General features: G+C 34.0%; 1 protein-coding gene across 9 annotated transcripts; it reads right to left on the bottom strand.

Moving 5' to 3' along the window:
• Positions 1 to 8,225: 8,225 nt before the first annotated feature.
• Positions 8,226 to 17,052, bottom strand: LOC103489685 (uncharacterized). 9 transcript variants are annotated; one of them, XM_008448948.3, is made up of 4 exons: positions 16,362 to 17,014; positions 15,961 to 16,024; positions 9,778 to 9,914; positions 8,226 to 9,684 (listed from the first exon to the last, which is right to left on the bottom strand). In XM_008448948.3, the coding sequence occupies exon 4, from the start codon at positions 9,669 to 9,671 to the stop codon at positions 8,577 to 8,579; it is 1,095 nt and encodes a 364-aa protein (XP_008447170.1). In that variant the 5' UTR covers positions 9,672 to 9,684; positions 9,778 to 9,914; positions 15,961 to 16,024; positions 16,362 to 17,014; the 3' UTR covers positions 8,226 to 8,576. The 9 variants fall into 9 exon arrangements, with proteins under 9 accessions (XP_008447170.1, XP_008447171.1, XP_050945436.1 ...); XM_008448949.3 differs by having other exon boundaries at positions 9,778 to 9,845; positions 16,362 to 17,010; XM_051089479.1 differs by having other exon boundaries at positions 9,778 to 9,920; positions 16,362 to 17,010.
• Between the last annotated feature and the right edge of the window lie 4,824 nt (positions 17,053 to 21,876).

Below are 21,876 nucleotides of genomic sequence, written 5' to 3' on the forward strand. Positions count from 1 at the left end.
TACCTCAAAAATTTTGAGAATTTTTTGTCATCCTCGAAATTAATGTTTTTGCTTTAGAAGAAGTTTTATCAAAAAAGCCCCTCCTGCCACAACATCGACTGAATTTCTATTTGATGGTAGCAAATCTGAATAAAAGTATTGGATTATGTCTGTATCAGATAATTGGTGATAAGGTAATTTGGCACATAACTCGTTGTATCTCTCTCAGTATTCAAGCCTCATTTTGTAATTGTTTAACACTTAAAGTTTCTTTTAAAATTGATTGTGCTCTAGTAATTAGAATAAATTTATCTAAGAATTTTTTAGTTGTTCCCAAGATGTTACAGTTCCTGGATCTAAATTTATCAACCATCTCTTTGCACTGGCAAGAGAGAAAAGGAAAGCTCTTAGGTTCATTTGTTCCTCAATAACCCCGTGAGGCCCAAGCAAATTGCAAGCCCAAGAAAAGTCCTTAAGATGTTTGTTTGGGTCTTGGTCATTGCTTCCTCTAAAGATGGGCAAATTGGAAATTAAATTTGACCTAAGATGAAAATTTATGGTAGTAGGAGGTATAACAATACATATTGATTTTGGGTGGATATCGGGTTCTTACAGTTCTCTTAATGTTTTTTCAAGTGCCTCTTCTTCTATCCTATTATGTATAGGGTTTTCAAGGTTTGGCTCTAAAGGTTGTTCTGAATGTAGTCGTTCAACTATATGTATGTGAGATTCTAGATTTGAAGAATTACCTTGCTTTCTCTTTTCTTTCCTTGATTTTCTTTCATGCAAAGCTATGTCTTCTATAAATTCAATATTAGATGCAAGCGAGGACCTAGTCATGCATTACTAAACGAGACAAAGAAATAATTAACACGCAAGCTTTTTAGGGGCGTTTGCAAAAATAGCAAAAAAATTTATGATAATAAAACCCATGTCACTACATTTTCTACATTGCAAAAGTAGTAAATTTAAAAGCAAATAGCCGTATGATAGCCCTCTAATAGTCTTTTGATAGTTGTCTGATATATCTAATTATTTGTCATATTTGTTATATTTGCAATATGCAAAAAAGAGGTGCTACGGGCTACCTTTTTCTAATTTTTTTGTCATCTGATGCAATTTTCCAACTTTTTATATATTTTTTTTCTCTTTTTATACTACTACAAAATTAAAGATACTTTCTAAAATCACTAACAACAAAATACAAGTAAAGATATCAAGAAACGAAACTACACCATGCCAATACTTCCGCCAACGGCACCATTTTTGGACAACGGTAAGGTCATTTTATGACAAGAACTGCAACTAAACGAAATTATTAGTAACAAAAGTTGGTTACAGTTGCAAACAAAAAAAATTGAAACAAGGAAAATCTTACGGTTTTTGCCTAAAAAAAATTTTAATTTTTCTAATTCAATATGCTTTGTTGTAGTATACGGGAGTAAGGATTGATCAAACCCAAGGGAATGCTTATGGAATAAAAAAATTTCTTTAAATAAAAACTAATGAGAAAAATTGTTAATGGACAAGAGGAAATATAAAATATTAATGCAAGAATTTAAAGAACAATTGTTTGGACAAAAATCAAAAGAAAATCAAAGGAAATTTTAATTCAACAAGAGTGGAATTAAACTTCTCAAATAAATAAAAGAGGCAAGGACATTGGTTCTAGGTGCAATCTTTATCTTTATCATTATCATTATCATGAGCAAGAAAACAAACACGAAGATTTGAGATTTAAAATGATTATTGGTCAAATTATTTGGGAGTTCAATGTGCTTAAATCCTCAAACAATTTGTACAAGAAATGAAGAATCATGCATTTGCATAACTTACTTCTTTAAACACACAATTATTCACAAAAATAATAGACAATGAAATCGCACTATGTCCAAGAACTCAAATCGCACTATGTCCAAAAATTGTTATTAAAATTTTAATAGGATTGTGAAAACATTACAACAAAACATAACATTAATTTCTCAAAAGAAATGTATATTGTACACATAAAACACAAGATGCTTCAAGTATTCAAGATACAAATTTAAAGAATTAATTTGGAAACAAAATACAAAAAAAATTGAAATATTGTTCTTGAAAGAAATTAAAGGAATTCTACGACAATCTTGACAAAATAATGAAAACACTCAAAAGATAAGAAAATCCAACCTCGTAAAGAACTTACCCCTCCATTTGAATTAAGACAATCTGTTGGAAATTGAAGAGAAAAATGGCAGAAGGGTAGGAAGAAATATAAGATTTTTATTTCTAGAAAGAAATCGAATACATTTGAAAGTTAAAAAGGGAAAAATGAAGTTGAATTGGTTGAAATTGGGGGAAGGGGTATTTAAAGAGAAGAAATAGAATACAGTGGGTTGGGTTCGAAACCATGCAAGCGAAGTGAAAAGGCAGAGGAAAAGGTGTGGTTTGATGAAATATTTCAGATAGTTGCGAGAGAATTATACGATTGTCATTGAAAATAAATGAGGAAAATCAATTATGCAGGAGTGGAGATTTGAAGCCACGACATTGAAGGCGCACGCGGTGAGTGACAATTGGGCACGAGCGTAAATTCAATATTATTTTGCAAAAGTTGGGATTCCATCAAATGACTTGGAAGTCTAATTGAAGGTAAAACGATGATGTTTTGGCGATTGAAAATGTGGAAGAAAAGAACTGTACAACTTGGGCTCAAATTTATGACTTGACAGATGCACGTGCTTTTTCTTGTGTAAAGTTTCAAATATTTACAACTTTGCCACTAAACTTCAATTTACCCGTTCTCCTTCTTTTGTGATTTATTTTCACTAGTTTTCATTGCATTGTTCTTGTATCGAAGCCTAGTTTCATAACCTGCATAAAATTATAAAGAAGATGAATATATGCATGCTATGGTAAAGAAATTTATAAACATGAAATAGTTGGCTATTCTAGATCCAACAGCTAGGCAGCCATGATGTTGGGTAAGAAGCCTTGCACAAGAGGAAGGTTGGGTGGCCAAGACGTTAGCATGGTGTTTTGAAGCATTAAGCATTTTAACGGCAGTATGGATGAGGTTGTGAGCCTGTAGTCGACCTAAGCAAGTCGGTTAATTGCTTTACAGGTGGCGTCTGCATGCATAGCCTATTTTTGCTGCAAGCAGGAGGTCAAGTATAGTGCCCTATAAATAGGTAACTTTAAAAAGGCATTGCTTACAATCTAACAATGCTTTTTTACTCAAACCACTTTCAAAAGCTCACAAATTGAGTCTAGTTTTCATTGTAAAGCTGGTAGTCAAATTTGAGACAAGGAAGATTAAGTTTGGATTGAAGAAAGAGGAAAAGATCATTTTTTAGAGCAAATTGAGCAATGTGCACATTTTAGAAGCCACAGAACACATCCCTTAGAGTTTTGAGCGGAAAGTTTTAGGTAAGCAAGTTAAAGACAATTCTAAGAAATTGGACATAAAAACATTTTGTCAAAAGAGTTATAGATTTTTAGTTATGACTTTTCGAAGTTGAGTTAAGTTTCTAAACAAAAAATAACTCCTGAGTAGTGCTAGGGGGTAGCTGAGTGACAAGCGTTGGGCGAGGTGGGTATGAGTATTGGTTTAAAAGAGGTTAGTGGCATGCATTTAGGCTTGTGTTGGATACACGGCTAAGGGATGTGTGGCAAGGTCTGCGCGCGAAAGCAAGCAATGCACATGGCACACGCGACAACCCTTGTACGCATGGAGATGCACAGAGGACTAGGCACGAGCATGCCCTATGTGTGACGTTAGCACACAACGAGGCTGGGCAAGCCCTGCACGCACGCCAACTTCCGTTGTCCCCCATGTCTATGTGCTATCCCATGTCACTTGGTATTTTTGGGCCATTTCGATGATTTTTGAAATGTTAAGTTTTGATATTTTCATGATCAAGGGAATCTAATTGGACTTAACTACCATTATTTCAAGTGAAGAAGAGATCGGAAAAAATTTAAGCACCTAAGCTTGTATCTGTGAGTGAAAAATGGATTTATAAAGTGATTTCGAACCATGTTTCTCAAAGTGTTTAAAGTATGATTTCAACTAAATGTTTGAATTGCCTGGTTTATGAATGATTTTCAAAGCATATGATTTCATTAAAGTATTTGATCAAGCATGATTAGTGAAACAAATTCATGGCTTTCAAGGATAAATGATTTTTTCAAGACGTGATTATGGTTTATGGTTTACTTTATGCAAAAGATTTTTTAACGTATTGAGATATTATTTGCAAAGCTAATGATTTGATAAATGTTTTGTCTAATCCAAGTTATGTCAAAATAACCATATGAGGTAAATCATGGGGTACCATGGAAGTAAGGACACTTGTCTCCAAGGAACAGAGTTAGGGACGCTTAGTTCTAAGGACTGGAGTTAGGGATGCCTAGTTCTGAGGAACAGAGTTAAGAATGCCTTTCTCTAAGCTTTGGATTTGGTACTGATTAGCTCTTCCATCTCCTAAGGAGTAGATTCTTGGTCCTAGACAAGAAAAAACCAATACTTATGTACCAATTTCTAAAATGTTTGTCAAGCTAACGTATTTATGAAATCATTTATGATTATAGCTTAAATGTTTATGGAATGTTGTTTTAAAACCTATCACTCACTGGGCTTGTTTAGCTCATACTTTCAAAATTGTTTTCCACTTTCCAAGTAAAGGTCATGTTCTCAGAGCCTGCTTCGACAATATCTGCTGTTTAAGGGTTTTGTCTTTTCTATTATACGTGTCTTGTTGTTTGAAATCATGTATTGTTGGTCTTGTAATTTTTCCATAATTAGGCTAGAGTTGGTTGGAGTCGGAGTCTGTTTCCATGTAAATACGGGTACTATTAAATCTCTATATAAGGCTTATGTTGAAGTTTGTTAATAGTTGGGTTGCACTGTAGTTTTGTTTACCAATTGTATTATTGGCTTCCGCTTGTATTTTATGTTGAAGATTAAAGATTAAGTGTCAGCTGGTGTCGTGCAAAAGGAAAGCATCAGTTGACCTCACATTGTCTCTCGAGTTGAGAGTAGGTGATCTGGGAGGGGTTGTGACACGTGCGGCCATGAGACGTGCTACGTGTCAAGCGCGAGGTTAGCATGTGACAAGACTTCCCAAAGCCCTGCACATGCCCCACCACCCTATCGCCCATGCTCATGCGCTAGACATGCCAAAAAAGCATATTTGTTTAACTATTTTTTATCCTTTTACCATTTTTTTGGTAAAAATTGGATATTTTCTAAGGTTAAGAGATTAATTAAGACTTAAATGTGGATATTTCAGAAAAAGAGGAGTCTGAAGGATTTTCAAGCTAAGGAGTTAAGCCACGAGTTTGCGAGTGACAAAATGATTTTAAATGTTTAGTTATAAACATGAGTTTAAAGCTAAATGTTTTCAAGCATATTTGAGAATTTTGAAATGATATTTCCTTACGAATTTAGTATGTGTTTAGTAAAACAAGACTGTGAATTTGAGTTCAAATGTATATGTTTGGTATATGATTTATAAACTATTTCAAGCATGTTTTCTTAAAGGAATTTAAAGCAAGCATGTGCTTCAAGCCACGTTTTCAAGTATGCTTTCATGAATATATGTCCGTATGTCCTAGATTACTCTCTAGGACTTTATGTGCACATGGTGGTTTTTCATTACTGATGTGAAGACTGGCGAGCTTACGTTCCTTGTACATCAGTGAAGGTACAATTCGTTGTGCCTATGTGAAGAAGGATATAGTTAGAATTGTACCTATGTTGAGAGAATTACGTCATTGACAATGCAGTGTACCAACACTCTTAGAAGATCGGCAGATGTCAATACGATGATATATTTCGAAGTCCTCAATCCAAGCCATTTAGAAGAAGTTAGGTGACATCATCTTCTCCTACAACAAGATAAGATGTGAAGATTGAAGTCTAAACAGACATATTTGGTCTATCTTTATTTACTTTTGTCTTTTATTTTTTAATTATGTTCTAATTAATAAGGGCAGGGAGTCCTGTCCCACAAATCTTATCATAATCTTTTCTTCTTTAAAAAAGAAAGATTCTTCAAGATAAGATGTCAGTCAGGGGTCATGTCCTATCGGCCATATTCCTTGAAATCTCTATCTTTTCAATATTGTATCAAATTATGTTGAGACTAGTGTCAAGACAGAAATGAATAATTGCTACCCAAGACAATTAGTGATTTATCTCTTCACATAGCACTTAGTTTCAACCTTAAATGATATCAGAGCAGATCTTCTAAGGAATAAAGATATTAAGGGTCTGATTAGTTGGCAGTCTAGAATTTGTTTTATGTTCTCAGATTCATTGAATTCAGTAAATATATATGTTTAATAGGCAACTTTAATTTTGTTTCTACAAAAAAAATTTAAATTATACGACCCAAATCGTGCAAATTCTAAAAACAATATTTTTTTGTTTTAAATTTTAAAATATAAAATGCAAAACTATATTAAATAAAGATAATAACATTTGAAAATAAAATATGTCATACTTGTAAACTCAATTCGTTTTTTTAAATTAAAATATAAATAATGTAACATATTTATACCAAGTTTAATTGCAAATTTAATCCTATAATTTGGATAGAGTTGGAAGTTAATCTATGCAGTTTTCTATAAGGGTTTTTTCTTCAAAAATATAACAAACCGGCAAAATATTTATACTACATAGAACAATTTTGAGAATGAAAAAAAGTACAGACGCATAATGGGAATACAAAAAATGCTTCTGTCAACATGCGATTAATCGACTACACTTGTGAGTATAATTTTTCTTCTAAACGATCATGATACGCGATCGTGTAGAAAATTGTATACGATTGTGTAGGAAATGGTACACGATCGTGTAGGTAGTATCAACATTGGTCACACTCGCGTGTACAATTCTTCTTCTAAATGATCACAATACACGATCATGTAGGAAATGATACACACTTGTTTAGATATTGATACAAAATCTTGATACATGATCTTGTACCAATTCTAAACGATCTCGGTACACGATCGTGAACCAAGATTGTTTAGATATTGGTACACGATCGCATACCAAGATCTAAATGATTGTGTACCAAATCTAAACGATCTTGGTTCACGATTGTGTACCAATATCATTTATATTTAGTACAAGATAATGTACCAATATCGTTTAGATCGTGTACCAATATCGTTTAGATCGTGTACCAAGATCTAAACGATTTCTTTTCAAGATCATGTACCAAGATTTTCTAAATTTGGTACACGACTGTTTAGATCTAAAAGAGGAAATATATGATAGATGACGAAGATCGTTTACCAAGTGAGAATTTGAAGAAGTGAAAAAAGTAAGAAAAAAATATTAGAGATGATGAAGAAAGAAGAAATTCTATAAGAGGAAATAAAAAAATCACAAACAAAAACAAGTGAGAATATGAAGAAGAAGCAATAATATGAATAAATTAATAATAAAAAGAGAAGATGAAAAAATCGCAAAAGAGAAAAAAAAAAGTGAAAAATCGTCTGCAATAATCAAGAGCAAACCTGAAGTTTACGAAATTATCATAGGTTTTTTTATTTTGTTACCCATGCCGTAAGTATTTTAGTGTTTTATTATATTTATGAAAATTAACCTTTTTTAAATTCTAATTTAGTTTCTATTATTTGATATAACTAATCCTCTATGATAGTGAAGCTTTTACCGAAACCGTATAGGCTATATTACAATTGCAAATTGTATAAGACATAATTATATAACTATTTTAAACTTAAAACAGGTTAAAATGATAACAATTTTGCTGGTAAAACTATAACTATCATAGTATTAAATTAAAACCCAATTTTTAAATCTACTTCCAAACACAATTGAAATTATGAAAAGTTCGGAAATACGAAATGCAATTGATCATTTGAAATTATGAAATAGAATTTATTCACGTAATCATTTAAATTGTGAAATACAATTTATTTTCATGTAATCTCTTGTTTTAAAATTGGCTACCAAACCAGTCTCTAAACATCTGTCAAAATCGCACGAATCAATTAAACAAGCCTTGAATTTATACCAAAGGCTGTACTCCCAACCAAACAAGGTTAATTTGACCATGACCATGGCCCCATTCTACAAATTCATTTTTATTATAAATAACAAATAAAGAAAATGAGGGAATGAAGGCCTGTCTTAAAATCGTCAGAAGCAATTGATGTCCTCATCAATCAAATCAAAGCAATAACAATTGAGACGGTGCAGCAAGTTAAAATTCAAAGCAGAGAGCAAATTACGTAAACAAATTGGTGTCATTTGTGGAATGACTTTGTGAACCAATGTCGAGAAAATACATTAATTTGAGATGATTACATGTAAATCTTCAACCAAATGACGTATCATCAAGAGGAGGATAAGGCAATCAGGAAATTATACAATTAACAATAAATTACACGACAGGCTAACCTGCCAACTTTCCATCTCCCCTTTACAGATGGGGCAAATGTGATCAATTTTGCTGCAAACTCCACAAGTTGTAATCCTTTATTTAAAATTTTCTTCTACGTTTTCTTTTTCTTAAACTATGTACCTGCGAAATGTTTCCTATTCCTACCCCTCCTTTCTCTTTCTGTGCCCAATTTGATTATCTATGGCTACTATTTTCTCTATTCCTACGCCTCCTACCCGAACGTCCCAACAGTACCCTCCCATGATGGCGAAGGCGGCTAACCAATGACATACCACTCCCATTGTCGTCGTCACTTCCACCATTATCACTGCCTTCATTAATGGAATCAAAACTACTGAGTGGAGTGGTGTTCGGAATGCCTGCCACGCCTTCGTTTGATCTGGGAGAGAAAATTCTCTCTGGCTGTCTAAGCCGTCTGTTGAGGTCACCACTCGATGGACCAAAAGCATGTAACAGAAGAAACATATTCACCAAATTACTATCAAAACCCACTTCAAAACCCCCATTCCTCTCTGCAGAATTAGCATTCAACCCTCCGTCCTCTTCGTCAGAATCAAATCCAAAATTATTTCCTTCTATCACATAATCCCCAAAGACCACAGCTCCAGGCATTGTCGACCGGATTGTGCTCATCACATCATTCCTCTCGCGTTCCCGTTCCAGACTTCTCCATTTTTGTTCAAGCACAGGATCCACCTCCCGCGGCCTTGCAGATGGATGCTCCGATCTCACGTGCTTCCTTAATTCCTTGTAATTTCCTACGAACGTGCAGCTATCCTGCATACAGGTCCTCTTTTTAGCATTCAGATATTCTCGAGCAGGTTCAACCACAGTCCATCCTTTCACCTGCCCACGACAGAGGGGGCACGCTAGCTCAGTCACTTCATGATTTTCACCCAGTAAACTTGGGTCTTGTACAACACCTGGGTTGTCGATTGAGGCACTCACTGCTTGTACGTTGTTGGATGAAATTACTTTGGTGTAAGCCTTTTTGTACTGGTCAAGGCAATTGGAATAACGTAGGCTTGTACCACACATATAGGGACGACAACCCTTATCATGAGATGAACAAAGTAACAGAACAGCATTGTGTGGGTACTCCATGCAAACCGAGCATGTTGAGTCTTCCCAGTACTTCTTATCCACAGCGTTGACACAATCCCTTGGGCACAAATCCTCTGGGAAAACCCTCTTATAAGGGAGTGGATACGGGTTTGACCTGAATTGACGGGAAGCCAACCTGCGACGTCCCTTGCTCCCTTTTGCCATTTTGAGTTTCAACCTGTTGCATATAGCCAAACATTATCAATAAAACTAAGTGGATGCTGTTACACTTATAATAATTTTATATATAGAAATAAATAATGAAACTCACACAGCAAATGTTATTTATGCTGTTACACCAATGGAACAGGTCCTCATTCAAATAAGGCACCTCATCCGCTTCAATTGACGAACAAATGATAGTAAAATTTTGTAAGGGACTCCATTCAAGTTCACAACCAACACAAACTACATCTTGAACACAGTCGATTAGTTTTTCAGCACACAAGCCCCACGACAAAAGAAGAGAATAAATAACCCATAAATAAAACACAACTGCTCTGACAACTATAGAAAATGCATAGTTTAGCACTATCTCTTAAGGGAGCAAACAACACTTGCCTGAGTGGCTAAGTCTGAGCTTCATAGATGAGATTAAATCAAGAAATCAACATCCAGAGTTGTTCCTTATCCATGGGTATAAGCAATCGTCATGGTCATTCATTAAAGGGTGTTTCTTCCTGTCTTAATTCCTATGGTAATACCAAGATCCTGATCCTTCATGGAGACGGGGCATTTGATGGTTGGAAAATTCATCCGTTTCTTTCCATCCAAAATACTCAAACAAGAGCTTATCAGTGCTGATTTTCTTTTGAGTTTCATAGTAACGGTAAGAAATAAAATCTTATTTGCTTTGATGCCAAAGAGAGATTTTGTCAAAGATTTTCGCTCAAATAGTCTAACCACCCTCCCCCCATTTTTTTGGCTTCTCTATTTTACTCTTGAGTTTTATATTAAAAAAGAAGCTTGTCTCCTTTTCAAAAAAGGAAAAAGAATATTGTTTTAAGCTTCTAGTTTAGTTTTTACATTTTGTTTTGGATGAAAGTGTGATGTATATTTAGGATTTTGTATTTGTATCGTAGTTTGGAACTTTTAAATGAACTCAGATAACTAATGTAATTTTTATTTATGTTTTGGAGTAGTGTTATGTTCTAACATATATGAGTAACCTATCTACAAGTATTATCCACATGTTATTTAAAAAAAAAAAAGGAAACTACAACGTATGTGCTTCCTAGTGCATTAGTCTCTTTTCAAAACCTCATTTTATACAAAAGAGTGGTGCTAGAAAAACCTCAAAGGATAAGGGAGTGTTTGGGACAAGAATTATATAAAATTATAATCACCACCCCTTTGCAACAGTAAAAACTATTAAAACCCTAATTAGCTACGGTTAACACTATTTCAAAACCTTCGATTTGCTACAATTTTTACTATTTTACACTCATCATTTTTTATTTTTTGCTATAGGCTTAATATTTCCTTCTCAAACTAAAATAATTCACACCTCAAGCACATATTATTATAATCCAAACTAAATAATTTACACTTCACACCCAAACTATTATAACCCAACTAAAATAACTTAAGACTATAATAACTCATTAATTGCCTCAAACACTCCTAAGGGTTATCTTAGTGTTTTAAAATGTCCAAGGCACACTAAGGCACAATGGCTCTTTGAAACCTAGGCATAAGGCACACAAAAAGACACAAGCTTTTTTTTTTTTTTAAGGCGCACTACATATAAAATATAACTATAGCTCTCTCATCTCCTCTGCCATTCTATCCATGGATTTTTTCATTTCTAATATCATTTCCTTCTGTCCCATTATTTCTTTCTCCGTATCCTCCCTTCTTTCTTCCATTAAACGTTGAGCGATGGAACGCATAGTAACCCCTAGTTTTCGAGCTCTGATACCAAGTTGTTAAGACACTTAACAAGAATAACCTTGTTGTTAAGACACTTAACAAGAATAACCTTGTTGTCAAGACACCTAACAAGAATAACCTTGTTGTCAAGACACCTAACAAGAATAACCTTGTTGTCAAGACACCTAACAAGAATAGCCTCAAATATACCCACTTAATGGCTGAAGCAGAGATAATACTCTGTTGATTTATATATATATATATATATATATATATATATATATATAAGCCGAAATATGATAACAAGTCACAAGATGATGATAATGAAAACAACAAACAACTAGAAAAACATACTAGCTCCCTTCACTTTCAAGCTACAGCAGCCTTTACAACTCAAGATGGAAATAAAATAACCTAGCTATCCAACCCCTAAAAAGTTCCATATATAGCTCTCTTATCTTTCCTCCCCGTGGGTTCCTCTTGCACAATCTTTTGCAGATTCTTTTTTAGAATATTCCTTCCTCATTAATTGTCTGTTCAATTACCTTCTTACCCCTCCTCTTGTAAGTATTAATAATAGGAGGCCTTACAGGCTCCTCAAGTATTGCCAAAAGGTCTTATACTAAAGAACCTAACCATCTGGTGGAAGTTGGCCTCCTCTACCGTTAGAAGTAAATTTATGATTTTTAGGGGAATAGCAATCAACTCCAACTCTTCCACTTGATTGTTAAAAGCCCTCATACTTCTAGGTATCCTACCCCGTTTAAGTTTTCAAGAATCCAACACACTACATTGAAGTCACCACTAATTTTTTAAGAGAAACAAAATTCATTGACAACTGAAAATAGTGGAGTACAATTCCAAAAGCCTAGAATAGTCATTTCCAATTCACAGTTAAAGTTAGGCTATAATCAGAAAAGGAGCATTTACATTTACACAAATTCCGAGCGTGAAAGATAATTAAATCCGTAAAACTATCAAAATCAAAAGTATAGAAAGTCCCAAAAAAATTTTGTCATTCCTCACACCTCGAAGATACCAAAGAAAAACTCTGATAAAGACAAGCCACAAAGTCTTCTTCACACTGCAAAACGGATGACCATCAAAGAATGGAGACAATGAAGATCATAAATGTTCTGGGGCAAAGGTAAGGCCACCCAAAAGCATCTAGAATAAGAGACCACAATCTAGAAGCAAAGGGCCAATGAGCAAAAGATGACCAGGGTGCTCATAACTAAATGCACACATAATACATCATGATGCAGAAAAATAGAGGCAGGCCATATGCAGATCCTTTATTTCATGCATAGAACTTACCCCTTCAACTGGGAGTGTCTAGCCCATAAACCCATATTAACCAACCGTCAAAAGAACGGTATAGATAAAAAGAACATGCCCATGATAAAATCAGAGATAACCATAATGTCTTCTTTGCACAAAAGCACCTAAGATCAGTATCAAGAGCTACCCAAACAATTCTTCCCGAGCTCAATATAGACTTGGTTGATCTTCTATTCAAAGAATTGAATTTTATTTTTCTAGAGACCAACTATATTAGGATTAGTTTTCCTAATTTTATCCTTAACCAAAGCTCTTTTATTAGTAGCTCTGAGGCCTCTAACATTCCACGACAAAAGCTTCATGGGGAAACTTCATGGACCTGTTCACTACTTTCATCATTGGGCAGTTTAGCAACTTCATTTTCCAAGATCTAAACAAGCTAACAAGTTCTCTATATTACTTCTTCCCTACAACATTGCCTTAGAAGAATTCCGTTCTTTAGGGGATTGCCCTGATGCCTAACTTAGGGCCAAAACCAAATTCTTCAAGTAATGGGAAATCCTCCTCTAATACCTCCTCAGAAAACCTGCTTAAGGGTATCTTCTAATTATAAGATTGTACCTGTGTCATTCACTTTGAAAGAGATCAAAATAATTTGTTTTGCTTTGTTGTCTCCTTCATCATTTTGTTCCTTCAGTTTGGAAGTCTTCTTGGAAGCAATTATGGTAGTTATCTAGAGGGTTTACAACAATGGTGGTGGTTTGGCAAACTTCTAAACCTTCCACTTGGGCCAAATAATCAGCACTTTGAATGGAAAAGATGGAGCTATCTTCCTTTTCTTTACCACCGTGAATTTACTTGAGGGCTAAGCGTCAATTTTATATTTGTCAAGCAAATTCTTCCATTCATCTCAAAAGAACAAAGTTAAGTTTCCCAGAAAAGAAACCCATTCTCATTTTCAATGAATTGTCTCCAGTAATTTTTAAATGCCTAATCATTCACACTAAAAAACAAAGGCACTTTTTCCTTGCAGAAATGGATTGACCTGGGGGATGGTTGCTATCTCAAAATGTTTTCTTTGTTCAGCTTAAAAACCATCGGTTCGACCATTGACCCATAATTAATGAAATGGTAGACTTTTCAAAATTCCAGGGCAGGTAAAAAACCAAAATGGTGGGAGTACCAAGTATTAAGTGTCGCCCAAATTACACCGTTTTGGACCCTCCATATGCCAACCAAGTATGGGCCTAGGCCATCAAGGCCTGAATAGAAACATCAGCTTATGACAAGAAAGAACCATGGATTCTAACTTCCTTTTCAATCTACAAACTCAAATTTTCAATTACATGGGCCACAGATAAGAAATCATTCTCCGTTAATCTTAGGAATCAAGCCAAAATAGTTCCTGATCACCTTAGTTGCAAATTTGCAACCTCGATACAATCAATAACAGCCAAGTTACAATCAGGCTGCTAGAGCAGATCTCCAACATTTATGCTTTGATTGTGGTTAGGCGACTGGTTGTTGGAAGAAATTGCTGCCCATATTCCACCTTCATTGGGTCTTTGGTGTTTCTTTCAAAGATAATGTTCTTCAAATCTTATTTGGACCATCTTTTATTCCCACGGCCCAACTATTGTAAATCAATGCTGTCAAAGCACTTCTCCCTGAAATTTGGTTTGAAAGAAATCAAAGGGTGTTCCATGATAAATCTCTTCAATGGGTGGATCACTTTGAAGCTGCTAGAATCAGTGCCTCATGTTGGTGTTCTTTTTCTAAACTCTCTGTGAACTTTTCCATCCAAGATATTTGTATGAATTGGGAAGCACTGGTATTTTCTGCTTAAACTTTGATTTTTGGTTGTTTATCTTAAGGATCTTAGCAGTTTTGACATCTTCTTTTGAATACTTTGTATCCTTGTAGTCTTTTGCTTATTTTGCTCTTAGTATAGTATTGTACTTTGAGTATTACTCTCATTTATTATTAATAAAGAGGCTTGTCTCCGTTTACATTTCAAAAAAATAATTTGTATCCTTGTATTTTGAAGATTTGTCTCTTTTTATTGTATCAATGAAAAGTTATGTTTCCTTTCATGTACATACACACACACATACATACATACATATACATGAGCATGGTCCACCCTCCCTATGAAATGCCACATTTATTCTTCCATGGACATACTTGTTCGAATTTGGCCATTTCAATTTCAAAGTATGCTTAGTTTCTAATTGGGTATACCATGTGTAATCATCATGGATTACCCATTTCCTTTGTAAATTTCATAGATCAAATGTCATTGTTTCTTATTTATATAAATTGAAAATAAAAACGGCTTCCAAACCTACATGAAGTAATATAGTTAACCACTAAAAATTGCAGTCTAGGATTTTGTGTTGCTATAAAGCAATTTCCAAAAAATGGCTCTGCCTTAATCATAATAGATCATATTAGAGAGACACTAATAAATACATTGAATGATAGAATAACATTAGTAACAAAAAAAAAAAAAATCTACCACTAAAGGAATCAAAAAGTATGTATAACACGCAAACATACTTTCTTCTTCAAGAGACACATTGGACACATTCTACACACCATCCCACCTTATTTCTTCATGTTGTTTACTCCCTTCCGTTTCTCCAATAAACATGTCATATTATTTGCATAGAACCATCTTTTAACAAATAGAAACATAACGGTAAATTTAAAAGTTTAGGAATGAAATAGAAATTCGTCAAAGTTCAAGGATTAGGGACTAAATCAATAATTATGCAAAAAAAGATGAGGTTTGTTTAAGAACTATTTTCAGAATAATTTTATGGTATTAAGATCAAAAGATTCAGTAAAAATGTGTCTGGACAGCTGCGCTATATTAACAAGCGTTCTTTTAACTGGAAACAAAACATAAAATGGCTTTGGAGAACAGTTCCACAAGAAAGGCCAAAGCTGTGACAGTTAATTAGCCAAGTAATTTGCTCTGAACCAACTATTATTGATGAAAACTGGGAGTGGAATTCAGATCGAATATCCTCTACAAAGCACTCAACAACAGAAACTAACTTCTATTGCACAACGAAATTAAAGGAAAGAATAACAACAAAAGGAAGAAACCCATAATCAAGTATAAACGGTGGAATCGATAAAGACTCCCAGAAACAAATTGATTGTTAACAAAATGTCGAAACGTACAAAAAAAAATTGGTAGACAGAAAACAGTACGAAGCAAAAAAGTCTACGAGATCACCAACAATTTCCAGAAGGAAAAAAAATACGTCTAAATCAGAAGGCGAAGACTCACCAGCTTCAAAGTTCACGAAAATTTAGATCCACAAAAAAGTCAGAAGGGAGAGATCGAACCGCACCTGAAATAGCATTCCCACAAAAAAAAATTAAGAAAAACAGACACACACACAGAATCATTGTGGCATTCGTATAAATAGCAGATAGCAAAGAAGAAGAACGTGGTTAGCGAAGCAATCACGTAAGAACCAAAGGGGTAGGAAATTGATTAAAAACACCGAACTCGCACATGGTCTTGACTTTAACCATGTGACTCAATAATAAAAATAAAAATTAGTAGAGCTTCAAAAACAAAACAAAAAAATTGATAAGAATTGGGAAAAAAAAATAACTTGAAACATAGAGCATTTGAAGCGATTGTTACATGAGAAGCAGAACGGAAAAGGGAAAGAGAAGTACCCAAAAAAAGAAAATCCGACAAAAATTGAAGGGAAGACAGCAAAAAATGAATGAAAGAAAAAGAGAAAGGGTTAGCAATGGAGAGAGTTAGGGTTTAGGAGGAAGACAGGGGAGAGGGAGGCGAAGAATTCGAAGGAATTACGGGCAGAAGGGAGGAGGAAGAAATAGGCTAATCTCATTCCATTACCAAACAAGAGAGAGAGAGAAGAAAGCGAATAGTTCGAGTCATTTCCACGCCACTCTTTCTCTCTCTCTTTCTCTTTCTCTTTCTCTTTCTCTCTCTTTCTCTTTCTCTCTCGTAAATCAACGTAGGGAAGAAGATAGGGATTGAGTGAGAGAAGAAGGCGCGTGAATGCATGCGCTTTTAAGAGGCGAGTGGAAGTTAGGCTATCACGTGACTTCGCCGTCGCAAGAACACTGCTTTGTTCACCCTCGCCTCAGCGTCGAATTGAAAATGTTGTGGGTGACTTGGATTCTGATCGGACAGCAGATTGGGTGGAGATAGATTTGATCTGACGAACGTGGTTAGGTTGCTTCGTCGACTATTGAGGTGACACAACTCGCAAAGCCACAACTCGTAAAGCCACAACTGTATAAAGACTCGCATGAAAATTTCCACCTTCTTATGTTTCTCCCTTTCTCGGTTATCAACCAACACTCACAGCTTACTCCACCTAAAAGCCTCGCCAGATACACTTATATATCATCAAAGAAGAAAAAAAAAAACTCAATATTAATAGGAGAATCAGGATGGAAAAATGAAACTATTTATAAAATAACTTTAAAGAGTTGGATAAATTTTGTTTTTATTTTGTAAATAGTTATTTTGTTATTTTTTAAAATGCCACTTATTAATAAGCCTAAATACTTGTCCATCCCCTCACCTTTTTAGTTAATATAATCTTTTATAATCACAAATAATTATCAAATTTAACTTTTTAGCATGCAAATGTTTAAGAGATCAAAGAGTTTTTAGTTTATATTGACCTACAAGTATTGTACTAAAGAAAATTTATCAATAGAAACAATTATAGCTTTACAATTAAGATAATTTTAATTTTGTAACTACACATGAAGTACTAGAATTTTCAATCACGGTTTTTTATTTTTTAGTACAACACAACAAGCTCAAACACAAAAGGAGGTCAAAATAAATAGCAAAATCCATAATTGGCAGATGGCCTTGAAGTCAAATGGTTGATGCGGGGCCAAAGATTGCCGAGGTCTTCAATTGTTTGAATAATGTTTATAATTACCGAGCCACCCTTGTGCGTGTGAGCCGCCTTGCGCGTGTGAGCCACCTACCCGAGCCGCCTTCTGCCTTCTAGTCGAGCCGCCTAGCTGTTTCTCCTATTTTTCAAGCCGTTTGAGCCACCAAGCCAATTTTTTATCCTTTTCACCTATTTTTGATAAGTTTTGTTTAAGTTTTGGTTGTTTCCCCACAAAGATCAATTTTAGACCTTAAATAATTTAATTATAGATTTAATTGAATTATTTTCATGATAGGTCAATTGGGGGATTGAACCGAAGATTTTTCCCAAACCAAGGATAAATTTGGAATTTTCTTCAACTTTGGATAAGTTGAGATAATTGAAATTGGACCCTAGGCAATTAGTAATTAATTTATTAATTATAGTTATTGGATTCATTTGTGCTTAGGACTTGACTGTTGGGGAGCTTGATCGTGACTGTTAGAATAATTTTGCTGTGAGCTAATCTCTAGGTAAGAGACTCTACTACTAAACTTTCGACTAAAATTAAGAGAATCACATGTGTATATGGTTATGCATAGACGATAGATAAATTGCATAACTCGATGTTACTGATAATGACTAACATTGTAATGATAATTGACGCTGATGACTAATGTTATGATATGACTAGTGGTATGTTAAGGAGGACGACTGTGTTATGTTTATGATTAGGGTATTTCAGTTAAGTATGCTATGATTGTTATGATATGCCATGTTTATGAAAATGTTATGACATGTTACATGCTACGGATAGGGTGTGCTGTTAGCTTTTCTATTAGAGTTGTACCCACATTGGTGTCCTTCAGGATCACCACCTTTTTATGACTGTGTGGTGCGACGGAATCACCAGTCCAGTATAACATTGACATTGACATAGACATGATTATGAGTGATTCGACAGGGTCACTCACAACCCGATTGTCTTAGTGTTTTCTTCGGATACACTAAAGACCAGTTTGTCCTAGGTGTTCCTTTGGGTTCATCGAAGACCAGATATGTTCCTACGGGATCACAGATTGCACGTGTTAAGGGACGTGCCAGTTCAGAGGTACCACTTTACAGGACTCTAATAGGAAGTTAACAGACACCTAGCGGGACTAGTAGTGGGTTCCTTATTGAGTATATTTTTCTACTCACTCTTTCATGTTTAACTTTTCAGGCAGAGGTAGAGGTAAGAGCAAGGGCAAGCTGGCGACTAACAAGAAGTGACTGTGGCGAGTCATAGGGATCATCTTGCTTCTACTTTATGTCATAGTTCGGATTCCAGTATTTGCATTTTTATTTCATTCTTTTATTGTTATTTTATTCTTTAAAACTAGATAGGGCCCGAGTTAGGATTTTATTTTTTTGACTTATTTTCTTATACCTTTGTTTATGCTTTTAATGAGAAATTCGAGGTTTTCTTTTATTTTTTTTATAAATTTTATTTATCTTTTAAATTAGTAATGACTTTGGCTTAGTATAAGGAGCTGGGTCGTTACAGTTTGACAGGAAAATTAAATGTGAAAAAAGTAAATTATAGAAAGTAAGATAAACCGAGAGATAGAAATAACCATGCACAAAATTGTTTTTGCCAATTAAAAGATTAAGGGTAGAGTCATGTGGGGATAGGGATGATCATCAGTCGATCAAAGTCGGTTTTTCGATCGAACTGCTATCGAACTGACCAAAATTGGTTTAGTAAATATTCAAATCGACCTCGATCATCAATGAGTAAACATCGTTTGGTCGGTTTAACTCTTTGAAATATTTTTTGGAAATTCTTGATTTGGAACTATTTTGATATGACACCAATTGACCCATTTAGTTGTCGGATCGAACAACTTCGATTTGGGCGATCTTTTCGATTTGTCAATCTATCATGTTCTCCCCTAACATGGAGAAGGGACAAGTGCACGTGGTTGAAATTATATACGTTTTCAAGTTTATTCATCATAACTCTTGCAATCAGCCTTTGGTTTCCGAATACTTGAAATGTCCTATGCACCCGAGATCAACTTGCACTGAGTAAAATTTTTTCTTCCATTTTTATTTATTCTTATTTCTTTATAATTTAAAGGGAAACTTTCACAAATGTAACAAAATACCAAACTATTTACTGCCCGAGTAATAAAGCCCATAAAGTTAGTCATTTTTTAAATATTCCAGGTTTGTCCTTATATCTTTCTTCTCTTCCTCACGATGAAATCGTCTTCCTCGTGCAATTTCTTTCTTCTTCCTCCTACGATTTCTTTCATCGTCTTTCTTCTTTCCTCTTCTTTTTTTTTCTGCAATTTCTTTCTATCATCTTTCTTATTTTTCAATTCTTTATTTACGTCATTTATTCTGTCTTCCTTATTTTCCTCTTCTTTTTTCGATTTCTTTCCATCGTCTTTCTACTTTTCCTCTTCTTTTTTTTTTGTTGCGATTTCTTCCCATCGTCTTTCTTATTTTTCTTTTTTTTTTACGTCGTTTACATTTGGTTAACCAAATCTAATACAAAAAAATAGCAAAATCTAAAAGATGGTGTATAAAGAATCTTGGAAAAAACCATTTAAATTAGAGTAGCCAAATGTAAACGATCGTGTAAAAAAATAAATGATCGTATAAAAAAAATAAAAGATTGTGTATAAAAAATCTTGAAAAAAGATCATTTATATTGGAGTAGCCAAATGTAAACGATCGTTTAAAAAAAAGTAAACAATCGTTTAAAAAAGTAAACAATCATGTAAAAGAAATAAAATATCGTGTATAAAAAATCTTGAAAAAAATAATTTGGATTGGAGTAGCAAAATGTAAACGATCGTGTAAAAAAAAATAAATCTCTAAACGATCGTGTACTAAATTTTGAAAAAAAAATCGTTCCAAATCTAAACGATCGTATAACCAAATTTAAACGTAACCAAATTAAACGATCATGTAAAAAAATAAAAGATCTTGTATAAAGAATCTTAAAAAAAACATTTGGATTAGAGTAGCCAAATGTAAACGATCGTGTAAAAAAATAAATCATCGTTTAGATTCAAAAATCTAAACGATCGTGTAGCAAAAGAATTAAACAAATTGCATACCAAATTTTGAAAGAGAAAAAAACATTTAGATTTGGGTCCTCTAATCTAAATGATCATGTAACTAAATTTAAACGTAACCAAAATAAACGATCATGTAACAAAATTAAACGATGGAATTGAAAAGATAAATTGTAGTCATATCTAAACGATCGCATACCAAACAATAACCAAATCTAAACGATCACAAATATATTATGCGCGCGTTGTTGACGGGGTGGTTGATGGGACATTTTTGGTATTTTACACGATGGGCCTCTTGGCTTTTTTCGTTTTCAAAATTGTTCTATAGATTGTAAATATTTTGTCGTTTTTTATATTTTTGAAAATACCCCTAATTTAAATGTTTTCCTCCCTATGCGGGAGTTTGAATTTTTTTCTATCAATTCTATGTTTTTATAAGTTTTAACTTTTTAAAATGATCCATTTTATTTCACTTTTATAGTTATATATTAGTTTCATGTTTTTAAGGAGTTTTTAAAAAAATATAAAAATCGGTAAAATATTTATACTACATAAAAAACAATTTCAAAAAGAAAAAAGTACATAGGCTCACAATGAAAAATACCAAAAAAGTCTTACTCAACACACGATTAATTGGCCACTCGCGTGTGTAATATATTTGGTACACGATTGTTTAGTCAAATCTAAATGATTGTGTCATTTAGATTTGACTACAGATTTTGCATGCGTAATATATTTGGTAAAAGATTGTTTAGCGAAATCTAAAAGATCATATACCAATATTCCAATCCAACAACTTTTTTTCAAGATCGTATACCAAATGCTGGTATACTATCTTGTACCAATATCATTTAAATTTGGTATACGATCGTGTAGCCAAATTTAAACGATCATGTACCAATATCTTAACGATTTTTGTTCAATATCGTCTTTTATATTTGGTACACGATCTTTAACCAAATAACACTTTGGAAAAAAAGTACTACAAGATTTGTATTGATTGAAAACAAAGATCATGATGTGAGACCCGTATTAAACTAAGAGGTCAAAATTTGACCAAATGTTTTATAGAATGCGTTTAAGGGAAGGCCGCGACAAGAAGCTGACACGATAGGATATTCATCGTTTGTTAATTACGCATTTAGAGTTCTTCACGAAATAGAGCAAGGTGAGAAAAATGTCTGATCTTGATTCGACAAGGATTTATGTGTAAGGTTATGAGTTAAGCAAGTTTTAAGTTATACGTAAAGC

The sequence above is a fragment of the Cucumis melo genome, chromosome 1 (genome assembly GCF_025177605.1).
Source record: "Cucumis melo cultivar AY chromosome 1, USDA_Cmelo_AY_1.0, whole genome shotgun sequence".
Lineage (NCBI taxonomy): Eukaryota > Viridiplantae > Streptophyta > Magnoliopsida > Cucurbitales > Cucurbitaceae > Cucumis > Cucumis melo.